Genomic DNA, 13,826 nt, shown 5'->3' on the forward strand with positions numbered 1-13,826 from the left:
TCTACATAGGTAGATGACTGTGAGGATTGTTCTGAGAACTGCTAGCAGCCTAAGTTTTAGATCTCACTTGCATACCTGTGCATCGTATCCAGCAGGCATCATCTGCCAGAGCGCTACACTATCCTTACTAGGGCTGTGTGGCATGAAGGTTTCCCACACTGCTGCAACTGAAGTGTACTGAGAAAAGGGAGTGCTGTCTTCCCACTATAACTTGATGAGTGCATGGTGGATTGGCTCTGAGCACTTGCACAATGCTATGAAGCGAATGGATATGAGAGAATGTGGGATCTGAAAGTCTGAATATAGTGATCAAATCTCCACTATCCAGCTGCCTCTGATGAAGCTGCCCATGTCTGTCTCAGCATGTTCTGCTGTTTTGACTTAAAATAATGTTTAAAATGTTTTCTTCCATACACAGCTTTCTTAAACAATAAAATGCCATTTTCAATATAAATCAATTTCAAATGTTATCACAATTAGATGAGACACCATGAAGTTCAAAGCAAACTCCCAAATAAAATGTTTTATTTTGTCTGCTAACACATGACAAAATTTTGCATCTGCTTCAGTTCTTCCTTGGAGGTAATAAGCAGTCCAGAAAAATTTCTAAGTTGAAGGAAAATATATATTTTCTAAAAAATGAAAGTAGGTCAAATCTCTCTAAGTGACTTAATTATCTTGTGGCTATATACTGATAGAGTTACAATGGTTAACAAGTGGAGCTATGATGGACCTAAAAAGCTTTGCTAGAACAAAATTTTAAAACATTTTAGGGGAATTATTTAAAGACTGGTATTTCAATAGAATACTTTATCATTTTCAGTTAAGTATAATTTTTGTTTTTGCTTTAATAGCATGTATTGTCTTTTTCAACTTGAATATAAGCCATCATGAATCTTGTTTGTCTTTACATTTGTTAATAAAATGACAGAATTTATATGTAGTGTACATTTGTGCCAATAAAATGTTCTTGGCATGTTTCAGAGTACAGATGATACTGATATATCTGTGATTGCCCAGAACAAGAAATGCTTTGACAATGATATTGTTTGCTCTAAAAGTGTTTTGATATCAATTGGGGACACCGAAATCTACCTCAATGATGCTCCTTACAAACAGGTTAGTGAATTCTTTGCTTTCTGATGATCCTAACTTGTACTATTGATACAGAAAACAGACCAGAAATGACTTGGATACTTGGATACCTCTGATTTTATGTAGGTAGAAGATCTAGACTTTTTTCTTTGTTATTTTGTGTGGTTTTGGTAAACCATATACCATTTGCATCTTCTGCTTGTATTGTTTGTCATCATATTCCAGTTGTGTCTATTGTTTTTCCTTCCCGTGATCAGCATTTTGGTTTTGAGAACCAACATTTGTTATGTGAGTTCCTCCAGTAGCCTCCAGACTGTCTTCCTAATACTCCAACCAGCACCACACCACCACCACACACCTTTATTCCATCCCATCCACTGTATCAACAGATGCTTTCCCCATATGGTGACCTGATTTCCTATGTCAGTTGTGCTTCAGAATTTTCATCTGTCTTTCTGTTGCCCTGCTAGGTTCTTACCAGTTAAGCTGTTTGTTTACCTTTCCTACCTCACCTCTCATGGTTTTCTTTTGCAGTCTCACATTCCAGAAGTTGAATCTCTTCCCAGTTATTTACATAATCTAGGTTCTTTTTCCTCTCATCTGTCCCATTAGAAAAAGCGGTTTATGTATAACACATCTGTCCATTTAACATATTCTGTGCAGTATGTCCTATCTCCTTTGGGAAACTTCTCAGGATGTTCTCAAAGATCCTGTTAGATTCCCATAGCCCTTAGTCAAATTCCATGTGTGTTTATCTGTCTTCCCTGTGTATCTATGGGCAACATATGAAGTAAGATCATTGTGTTTCTTCATTTATTCTTTTATAGCAGAAGTTTGTCCAATAAAAGATGGAATCAGTTTTATTCATTTGCCTACTTATTTACTAATTCATCTATATGTCCACAGTATGATGTGATGTTCCAGGCTCTACATAGGCTCCTAGAAGAAGTCCTGGGAAACACTAAAGCAACCCTAAATTTTCAGGAGATTTGTAGCATAGACTTGGGCATCAGTCAAGACTAATTTAGCATCTCTACCCATTACCTACTTGCTATGTCACTCTAGCAAAGTTTATTGAACTTCTCAAACTTCAGCCTCCCCTCAGAGTGACTACAAAACCACCTTCTTCGGTCCTATGAAGATTGTACTGAAAGTATGAAAAGGTGGATCTGAAGAACCGACATCCCTTTCTTTCACCATCCTTCTTTTCATATACAGACATAACCTGAACTAAACACTGTAAGAAGAGATGAATGAAGGCAATAGGTGATTGTTGGATGAAGATAGACAGATGAATCAGATAGATAAATGAAGATAGGTGACAAGGGAGACAGATAGCATTGCAGGGAAATGATTTAAATCAGGAGCAGAGCTGGAAGACAAAATGTCATGGGTGGTAGTAACAATTGTCTTAGGTTGAAACAAAGTTCCTGGGGCTGATAGAGCAAGGGTGTGGCCAAGATTCTGGAAGCGTGTCCCTAGCAAACTAGAATGTGGAAGGCACGAGAACAAGAGTGCATGCCAAGGGTTCTAGGCTCAGTCTGGAAGCTCCTAGATGTCACACACCATGTGACTTCATTTTAAAGACAGTGACTTTGGAGTTTTGAAGTGGATGATCTGACAATGATCTTTTAAAGCTCATTATTTCAAAGAGAATTCCCAGAATGCCATTTTCCTACCTTTTCTCTGAAACACATTTTCATGAAAGTTATCTGACACATTTGCTGGAAGGGCCAGTTTCTGTGTTCTGCCACAGGTACTGAAGTAGCGAAGGGTGAAAAGACATGGCAGGTCAAGAGAAAACATGAACCTTCTATGCTAAAAAGATGGATATTTCTCAGTTTTAAACTAAAGACCTCACCTTTTAACTTTGGAGAGGCCCTGTGATTTGTGTACTCTGTTCTGCCCCTGGATTACCTTTTGACAGTTTTGCTACTTTGGTTTTCAGTCGTATCTCAAATTCTTTTATTGCAGTTTGATAACCTCTATTCTAGGACACACCTCATATCTCAGGTGGAAACATAAGGAGTAATCACCCAGAAATCAGACAAGACAAAACCACTTCTACAGTCACGTTGACATCTATTTTAAGTAATTACAGATGTTCAGCTTTAGCCATTAGCAGGCTATTCATTCATAGGTGAAGGTCTATCTATGATCAAAGATGCTTTTTCAAAAGGGGAGAAATTGGTTAAATGCTCACATAAAGACAGTTTGGCACATTTGTGAAGTGGTAATTACAGCTCTGTGTAACTTCCAGCCTCCAACTTTCATGTGTACACAGGCATTGATGGATGTCCTTTATTTAGATTGTGAGGAATGAAGTAAGATTAAGAAAAGTCACAAGAAGAGTGATCCCAACAAGTTCCCAGCTACAGTGTCTTTCTGGGAAATTCTAAGTGAAAATCTAGCAAGTGCCACTTACTTCATAAATGAATGGGCTGCTCATCCAGGGAAATGAATAAATAACCCTCTGTCCTTTATATAAATGCACCATTGTACTTCAATCAAATATGCCAATTAAAATGATTTACAAATTTACCTAAGCTGTACTCAGAAATGTTTTGATTATCTCCATTTCTGACTTATTTTTTTTCTAACGTCATTCAGTTTCGTTTGAAGTGCTAGTCTTCTAAACCCCAGGTTTGTACTTTGGACAGTTCATTACCGACTCTTTTAGAAAGAAGCATTGGCTGATGAACTGAAGCACAAGGAGCACAGTCATTTCTTTTGATTAGGAAGGGTGTTCTTGTCAAGGCTGCCTCACCTTATGAAGTGAGCATTTTGTATCTAATGGCAAATAGAAAAGGCGTGCTTTTGATTTGGAGCAACTGATTTAAAACCAGACTGCTGGAATGGGGAGCAATGACAAAGACAAGTCAGGTAATAAAAAACTCCTGGAAAGTACAATGAAGATAAAAGTTGATGCTGTGGCAGAATAATTTGGGGGCATAGCAGATTATACAAATTGTGGGGCTTCCATCAAATGAACATGTAGGGCCCTAGTGGAAAAAATCTGTTTTCCCTTTTGGTTTCTTTTGTCAGGATGTTTTCTATCCATTTGATATGTGCTCTTTTGGGCACAGATATCATTCCCTGGTGATTGCAGACCTTCCTAGTGTGGAGAGTCTCATCTTGTCACTCTTGGTACTTGGTTCTCATGCTCAGCATAACCTTGTCCTGACTCTGTGTCACAGATGAAGTATAGCAGTGGTCCCCTAGCAGAGGCTGAGAAGCAAGAAGCTGAAAACCAGTGCTGAGAGGTGGGAGATGCAAGACATAGAATACATGTGAGTCAGGATGCCATGGTACAGATGCATGATCTTTGTCCTGCTGGACTTGACTCACAAATCATAGACTGAAGAGTAAACTCAATTTCAAAATGGAAGTTACAGAGTAATAAAATTCAAAGTGTGGGCCCAATAAATCAGTTTATTTGGGAGTGAAAGACATTGTGTGGCATCATGATGCAGGAAACACTGGAATCAAAAAGGGAATAAAGCAGTTATGCCACACTCTGGAGCTACAATACCTAGCAGGAGGAATATCAAGTACGTAGATTGAGATGGTTCATACAATAACCTGACTAGCCTAGTCAGTGACAATAGATTTTTGAGATGTAGAAGAGTTTGAGTCTAGGTAAAGTCAGTTAATATGGATGGTTATATCTGCTATGCACAATGTAGTTATAAGCACAATCTTGGTATAGGAGATGGAAAACACCTTATAAAGATGACTGAATCTGTTTCACCCGTTCTTTGAAAGGTTCACCTAAACACCACTTTCATGTGGTATTCTCCCACTACACTCCCAATACTTAGTTGTATTCAGAGGAGAAAAATGCATGAAAGATTTCATATCTGTTTCCAATTTTTGTTTTCTTCTGGATACATCAGTTTTCTTCTCATTAGTCCATCCCATTTCAAGATCATTTTACGAGCTCAATTCATGGCCATGGTTATAATTATAGTTATTCTCATTTCCCAATGGATTCTCCATCTAAGCCCTCTTACCCTTTCTAGTTTGCAAATTATTTCCTTTGAGTTTCCAAACTATAGGCAATTACTTCCATGATCAAATCCTTTATTGGTTATATTTTGCACATGTGATAGTAACTTTGTAAGGGTTTCTTGGTGCTAAGACCTCAGGCTTGGCTTTGCCATGGCATCTATGCTTCAGTCCTCTACTGCTTTTTCTTAGGCCTGCATGTATCTGGGATGCTTCTAGCACTAAGCCTTTGTTTAAGACAACCCTCCTGTTTCTCTATCATCATTTCTTCTCCATTATTCTCCATTCTCATTGCAGCTTTCTGTTCCCTTCTATGCAGATTCTTTTCCAAGTTTAATACCTCCCCTCTTGTAATACTTCCAAAGTCTTTTTGATAGTAATTCATCTTTTCTCTCTCTGTCTGTATCTCTCTCACTTTCCAATATACATACCCTTATGTGTGTGCACATATATGTATAGTTGAATCTATATCTGTGTTGTGTTTTCTTTTTTCAGTTATCAAACTTTTTAATCTAGAAATTTTCATTGAACTATGAAAGCACTGTGTCTTCCCAATTGCAATAATTTTGTATTTCATTAAAGAGTTTAATAACATTAGAAGGGCAATTTTATGCTGTATTCAAATAATTAGAATATACAGAGGTATAATTTTTCTTTTGAAGGGAAGAACAGGCATTTTCATCCTTAATGTTTTTCATTCATTGTTCCTTCCTATTCTCCATGTCTATTCTCTTTCTCTTTACTGTGTTGTCACATGGGTTATCTTTTACTTTCCCCATGGTCTCTTGTTGAGCCCAGCTTCTAGTTTTCATATGAATACAGTTTAATGTATTTATTTAATACATTGGTTTTGTATTACAGAATTAAAAAAAGTGGCAAGCAATCATGTTAAATAGATACTGGAAGGCTTTAATGCATCCCTTCCTTTGGTTAGAGAGTGTGATATTCATTCTAAGGCATTTTTATCCTTTTGAAAGAAGCGATCAGGGTTTTTCCTGGAGAGCAAACCTACATACAAACTGTGGAAGGCTGGGCATTACATAGTCGTGTACTTCCCAGAGGAAGATATCACCATTCTGTGGGACGAGAAGACAACCATCCACATCAAAGTTGGGCCACAGTGGAAGGTAGGCCAACCTAATCCCTGAATGGGAGGCAATGAATGGGATTGTGTTTATCTTTTCATGTTTAGAGACAAGAACAACTGAACAAATTGCTAGGCAATTTCAGTTTTAAAGGATTTTTTTGTGAACTATAGAGAGCTGTGTTTGAATTGTTATGTTTTCAAAATTACTAATAAGTGTGAAAGGTTTACATAGTTGTAGAGGACTTCAGAAATTGGAGTACAGTCACACAAGTGGTATAGTAAAATACTGCTCAGCAATATAAAGGGATAGACTATTAATTTTATAATATAGACCAATCTTATTTAGTTCTTTTTGTCTTCAAAATCATATTATATGTTGCTGCTTCGTTCATTTCCCTTCTTTCTCCTCCCTTGAGTTTTGTTATTTGAGTTCCTTTTGTAAAAAACGACTCACTTACCATAGCAATCTTTTTCTGTATTTTCCCTCATATTGTAGCTTATAAATTCACATATAGTAAAGCTGTTGTACTAACTAAATAGTAGTAAGGAACTTTAAAACTACTTGTATGGCTCTGTGGATTTTGAAAAATGTATGGAGTCTTGATCTAGTATTGCAGTTCTTTACAAAACATGTCTACTAACACCCACTTTTTATTCAGGCTGCCCTCTTATTGATAGGTCTTACTCTTCACCTCCACAATCCAGAAAAATACCATTCTGTTTCCAATGCTTCTATATCCATTATTTTTTCCTTTTACACATATCATTGGAATTTTAGTAGTTTATCAGATCTCTCATCTTTGACTTGGCAAAATAAATATAAAATTCATCCATATGGTATGTATTAGTATTTGTTTTCCTTATACTACTATGGTTTGGATGTACTACAGTTTGTTTACCCAGGAGTGGAAGTGGTAACTGGTCTTAGACAGAAACAGTTTCTAAGACATAGGCCCCATGCTCTGCCTGCTTTTCTGGAAATAGGAAGTTGGTCCATGTTACTTTAAAGGGTTGCATTCCAGGTTTTACTATTGGAAAGACTTCAAGAAGTATCAACTCAAGGTTTTAAACAGAAGTCCCATTGTTGTTGGAATATCATCCATTTTTGAAAGTCTTAGAGGATCCTGTCTCTAAAAGTCAAATTTTCACAGTATTTTGAGAAAATCCATAGGTGAATACTGATATGGATATGTCCCATACCCACTGCATTTATCATTTCACAATCTATAATGACCCAAGTTGGCTTTATTGTTTCAACATTTATACTGCTACAGAATCTCAAATATATAATCTAGTAGTTTTTCTTTATAAAAATTATTTATGCTTGCATACTAGGCATATGTATCAATAGATATGTATATAAACATATTAATATACTTCAGTATATAATCTTCTACTTACATTGTTAGAAATAATCAATGCTAAGGTGTTATTGTAATGTGGATAGATAGTTCTTATAGGTTGCTAAAATATTTGGGGTCTGTTAAATATTATAAGTATAATTTAATTGGTATAAAGACATTTTATTAAAACATTTGTTTTAAATTATTTCTATAAGTTTTTTATATATCTTAAATCATCCAAGTTTTAATACACATGAATCTTAGAATTAATATAAAATGTTTCATCATAATTTTATTGCTATAGAACAAGCTGGCAGGATTGTGTGGGAACTTTGACAAATGTACTTCAAATGATATGACCACATCTAATAACCTGGAAGTGAGAAATGCTCAGGTGTTTGGGGACAGTTGGGCCTTAGGACAGGTAAGTTACAGATACAGAATTTAGAACAAACCAAAGAATATTCCACAGAGTCAAATTACTTAGGTAGTTTTTACACAATGTTTTATAATAATGTATGGTTGATAAACTTTCATACTTACTTTTCTATGTAATTCTTTTGACAGCTTTATTTTGCAAAAGTTATTGTCTCCATATTACAAATGGAAAGATTGTGTCTCAAGGAGGTTAAATGATTTGTCTAATACAAATTATGTGCCCAGATACTTATACCTTTTTATGTCTTTTCAAGCATAGAAATGTCTTCTGTTCTATATTCATTCAGTAGATTTTGCTTAATATAATGTTTTTAGTTATAATATAGACATAGAGCATGAATGTGATTATCTCTGCCTTTGAGGAATTTTAATGTTAGTAGGTGAAGTAGAAAATTACCAAAGATGTATTGATATAGATACATTGATATAGATAGGTGTTTTAGTAGATATTCACAGCAAGTAGAGATTGTAACAGTTCAAGGAGGATTCCTGAAACAAATGCTGTGGAAATAAGTTTTTTAACATCTATGAGAATGAGAATGTAAAATTTATAGTAGTGTTTCTCAGCCTTCCTAATGCTTTGACCATTAATACAGTTTGTCATGTTGTGGTGACCCCCAACCATAAAATTATTTTCATTGCTATTTCATAATTTAATTTTGCTACTGTTATGAACTGTAATGTAAATAAATGTCTGATATGTAGGATATCTGATATGTAACTCCTGTGGGTGTCACAACCCACAGGTTGATATCCACTGGTTTGTGGGAAAGAGGATGGAGGGAAAGGAGGAGGCCACCTAGCCAATATGAACAGGGGATGAGAGAGTACAGAACGTAAAAACATATCATAGTGTTCATATGGCTATGCCGTATGGTTAAAAATAGAGAATGATTAAAAACCAAGGACTCAGCAGATGCAGGAGACTTTTATAGTACAGCCAGGTTAGCTGTTAGGGGAGATTAAAAAACTATGAAAACTTGAGACCATAAAAAAATGAAAACTCCCAGTATTTATTGAAGGGCTTTATTGAGAAGGATTCATTTGAAAGACTCAAAAAAGTCTTTCTTATACCCTATACCTTCTGGCACCAGAAATATCAGCTGGAGTTCTTTCCTAGACAGGGCAAAGAGGAGGTATATGTGTGCAGGAGTTGGACTTAGGATATAGTAGAAACAAGTGTAGTCCCCTTAGGATGTATTGAGAAAGATGTGATGGAAAGATATTTAGCTGGAAATGTCTAGGTTCAAAGTGCAGGAAACAGCTCTGGTATATAAATAGGGATTTGACACTTAGCAGCATATTTAGGCTGTTGAAGTGAGGATACCTGTGTCAAATGAGGGGCAGAGGGCTTTCAAGGCAAGACTTTGCTAAGAAAGGTAGGAATGGGATGTTGGAGAAGAAGACCCAGTGTGGTGTAGTATAAGAAAACCTAACAGAAAATGTCTGTTCTGAATCCAAACCAGATGAGACACTTAAGACAGAATCGAAGGAGAGTAAGGCTCAAGTGGCTGCAGACTGAGCAACTGACTCTGTATTTAGAATTGAACGAATTATTGGTGCCCCTTTTGGGGGGAAGTTTTGGTGAGGCAGATTAGAGACAGCAGAATTCAAATTGTGGAGTTAATGGAAGCTGAGTTTTTGGAGACTGTAGAAACCTCTACATCTACTACCTCAGTAGATGGTCTGTGACAAACTGAGCAACATAAAAAGTTAGAGGGGAGAAATTCAGGCTCACAGAATTTTTCATGAAAATACTGCATTTGTGAAAAATTCAAAATGATAAATTTCCCCCTATAACATCACTCTGTTTACTCATTAGCTACTTCTCAGAAGTGATTTGTTATTAATAAATAAGCTCTATGGGTGAAAACAGGCTGTATATAAAAAATGTCTAAAATGGTGAAACTGTGCTGGATGCCACTGTCATGGGTAGTCAGGTAGGGTACTTTGATTTCAGACTTTAATTCCCTAAAGGTCTTTCATTTTCCTTTTGATTTTCAACAGTGTGAAGATCCCATTGAAGCCCTGAAGCCCTGTGAGGCACACCAAAACAAGTTTCCCTATGCCAAGAAAGAGTGCTCCATCTTGTACAGTGATGTTTTTGCTCCATGTCGCAATGTGGTAAAAGAGTACTTTTACTAAAATTTCAAATATAAAGACTTGCTGATGCATGTCCTGAGATGAGTGAGATAAATTCAGCAACTCATGTTTCTCTGGTGTCCTATGATCATTGGTAGGGGACCTTTGTTAGTGTTGGCATCCTCTCCTCCTCATCCCATCTTATCTAACAGTGTGCATCTGTAAATGATCATTTTAATTCATTCTAGTTTGTGAAATACAATGTACTCACATTTTGTAATATGTGTGATAATTCATTTTGTAAATATGTGTAAATAACAAAAGGGGAATAGATGTTTATCTGCCATCAGAGAGCATTTCGAGTGGTAATTTTTTCCAATGTAAATATAGTTTAACTGAATTCCTGGCTACATATTTAAAATAGTTTTAGAAGCTATTTTAAGGACATAACAAATATCTAAGCTCCTTCCTCACATGATAATTTTGGGTTCCAGTAGAAGTTGTGAAATTAATTTAATACAGTTCTTAAAGTCAAACATACCTCTGCTGCGTGTCCCATGTTTTCTCTAAAAAGTTACTTGTGCAGTTTTTGAGTTGTGAGTCAGGTTTGTTGTTGATCTCCCTGGAACACCATTTACAGATAATAGAAAAATATTGTCATTCAGACAAGAATATCTGGCAGGTGTTTTCTTGAGAAGAGGAGAGTAAGCCTGTGGCTTCAAGGCAAACATTCCATGGCATCTGCTGTCCTTAAAAATATTTAAACTTTTTGAAGTGAAAAATAGAATTTTGCAAATCTTGGTTCCATAACTGTGGGTTTAAAAGTTTTGTGAGACTTTTCTGAAAATACAGTTGATGATATAAATAAATGTGGCCCACTGTCTGTTGCATGTAATTAAATGTATTAATGTCTAAAAGATCTTTGCACAACATACATTTTTCAAACAATCAATGCACAATGCTCTAGAATCACACAGGATTGAAAGTTTATTTCAAAGGCAAGTTAAACCTAAAGTGTTTAATCCAGCAAATTGCAGAGTTCATTGGTGAGTTTTCATACATCAACTTGAACTTACTCTTTATGGATATCAGTGTGGAGTCCCTTAAGAAATTATAACAAGAACTGTCATATAACCCAGTCATACTACTTCTTGCCATTACAAAGGATCCATATCCTATTGTGGAGATACTTTGCCATCCAAGTTTATTTATGCATATCCACAACAACAAGGAAATTGTATCAGCCCATCAACAGGTGAAGGCATAATGAAAATATGGTGTATGTACACATCGAATTTTATTCAGCTGTAAAGAAAAATGAAAATGGATGGAGCTGTGCAGTATTGAATACAATCTCAGAAAGGGGAAAAAAAACAACCTGAAATACACATTCTCTCTCATATACAGATCCTAGCCTATAATGTATACATGTTTACATATAAATAGATGTAAGAGGATAAAGCGTAAAAATGTAAAATGAAAACCAAGAAGGTAATTAATAGGTGATATGGAAGGATAAGAAGTGAACAAGAGGACAAAAGGGATGTAAAGGAAAAAAAGATTTCCCCTTCTGTGCTTAGGAGGTTGTGAGGAAGGAATCAGGGACAGTGGGGTTGGGGCCATGAGGGAAGTGTGGGGAAAGGGGAATAATAAAACACTGTGTTCAAAAATGCCATGTTACCTAACACAATATAGCCTGGTTCTTAAATAAAAAAGAAAGCTACAGTTAGGGAATACCAAGCCATACTGAGTGGTAAATCAGATACGAGAATCAAGTTGTGTCCTGCAAAAAGATGTTAAAGAATCTGCAAAAATGTACAGCATTGTGCTCTCCCCACTAATTTAATTTTGTTTGATCAAACACATTTTTACTAAAATAGGTAATTTATGTTAACATGTAACGAATTTATAATTGTTATTTTTAAACACCTCAGTTGTAAGTTTTAATATCATAGATTACTCTGTTATGATATAAAAAAGTTTTAGGAACTTGAGGGGAATCCAAGACAGCTTGCTACATTAAAGGATATGAGTAGATTAGAGTCCTGTTTGTAAAGAGGTTCCATTTGGAGATTTTTATGCTTCTTAGGACCATAGGTCCTTGACAGGCAATAAGATGAACTCTGGACCCAAGCCATAGAGTCTCAGGGCTCCTCTCCTGGATGCCACTTGAAAAATTAACCCATGCATTGGCATACAACATAAAACACAAATCGCTAACACAAAATGCTTCTTTTGAAACACATTGCCAATACTCTATTCAATCCATTTAGTGATTTCACAAGTGCAATGCAAAGGAAGTCATTAATTGAATATGAGACATTTAAAAGAAATTGCCATTGCCACTCACTCATCACCAGCACATTACCATTTAGAAGACTAAGAAGTAAAAGAAAAAAAATGTGAAATGTATTTAGAAACAGAGGGAGCTGCTTCAATGCCTGGTGATCAAGCCAAGAATAAAACAATGTAACAATACCCTTTCAGATGTCTGAGATCTGCCCTAGCACAGATGCCAAAATGGCTCTATCAGTTATTCTTATTTGTTTTGCTAGTTCTCTGAGGTGGCATTTGCTAAGTAATTCCATTTCCTTTGGCAACACAGTGGGTTTAGACAATTAGAACTATGTAGGTGGCGGTATTATGCTGATGACATCCATTGTGAAAAATGTGCAGTTACTCTTCTCTCAGAAGTTTGAATTTAATCACAATCAGTGCTTATTGAAATCATATTATCTTTCATTTCACTTTCAGATTGATGTTACTTCCTTTGCCAAAAACTGCCATGAAGACACATGCAACTGTAACCTAGGAGGGGACTGTGAATGTCTATGTACCAGTGTGGCAGCATACGCCTACAAATGCTGCCAGGAAGGGGTGCCTGTTCGCTGGAGGTCACCTACTGTTTGTGGTGGGTACCTTGCTTAGGACATCGTTAAGTGGATAGTTTTTAAGAAGATCCAAATTAATTGTCATTTTATTGTGGAGTAATGCCGTGGAACTCATGAAAATATAATTTTTAGTTGTCTAAATTTCTTAAGTCTTTTGACAATCACCAATTTTATATCAAAGAAAAAAGTATTGTTTTCTATTATGTTTGATGGCTGTTCCTGCAACTTTTGAAAGAGAAACTACATACCATCCTCACAGAAGTTGTTTGGGACCCCAGTCCTCTTGCTTGTGAAGTTTCTTCCTTCTGATAGTAACAATGCTCTTTAAAAGTCTGTCTTGATTTCCTTTCAGCTTTGGCTCCTTAATCATCTCATTTCCTTATGTAGGTGGTTACTTATGTGAAGAACAGATTCCAATTTGGACAGTGTCTGTGATTGGCTTCTAAACGGCCAAGCATTTGTCTACCTTTAAAATAATGTCATGAGTTCTCCTCTTGTGGGGCTCCTAACAGCGGGATTAGGGATGATCTCCAACTCTTTTACTGACTTTTGGGACCCTACTCATACTGGGTCACCTTGCCCAGCCTTAATACATGGGGAGGTGCTTAGTCTTACTGCAGCTTGATATACCTGCTTTGTTGATACTCATGGGAGACCTGCCCTTTCTTAAACAGAAACAAAGGGAGAGTAGATTGGGAAGGTGTGAACAGAGGGGTGGGGTGGGTGGGGACTGGGAGGAGAGGATGGAGAGGAAACTGCAGGTGGGCTGTAAAATAAAATAAAAAATAATAATGCCATGAAATCTATTTTGTTGAAACACACCATCTTAAAACTACCCTTTGAGAAAGACCTGGTTGTCTACACCTGTTCCCAGCACTTGAG

General features: G+C 36.3%; 1 protein-coding gene across 1 annotated transcript in view; it reads left to right on the forward strand.

Moving 5' to 3' along the window:
* Positions 1-13,826, forward strand: part of Otogl (otogelin like) — a 136,465-nt gene that overhangs the window by 70,767 nt on the left and 51,872 nt on the right. The window contains exons 26-30 of the mRNA XM_027392463.2: positions 985-1,119; positions 6,081-6,230; positions 7,838-7,957; positions 9,979-10,095; positions 12,808-12,964. Coding sequence (XP_027248264.1) covers positions 985-1,119; positions 6,081-6,230; positions 7,838-7,957; positions 9,979-10,095; positions 12,808-12,964 — 679 coding nt within the window. The remainder of the gene's footprint in view (positions 1-984; positions 1,120-6,080; positions 6,231-7,837; positions 7,958-9,978; positions 10,096-12,807; positions 12,965-13,826) is intronic.

This window comes from Cricetulus griseus (genome assembly GCF_003668045.3).
Source record: "Cricetulus griseus strain 17A/GY chromosome 1 unlocalized genomic scaffold, alternate assembly CriGri-PICRH-1.0 chr1_0, whole genome shotgun sequence".
Classification (NCBI taxonomy): domain Eukaryota; kingdom Metazoa; phylum Chordata; class Mammalia; order Rodentia; family Cricetidae; genus Cricetulus; species Cricetulus griseus.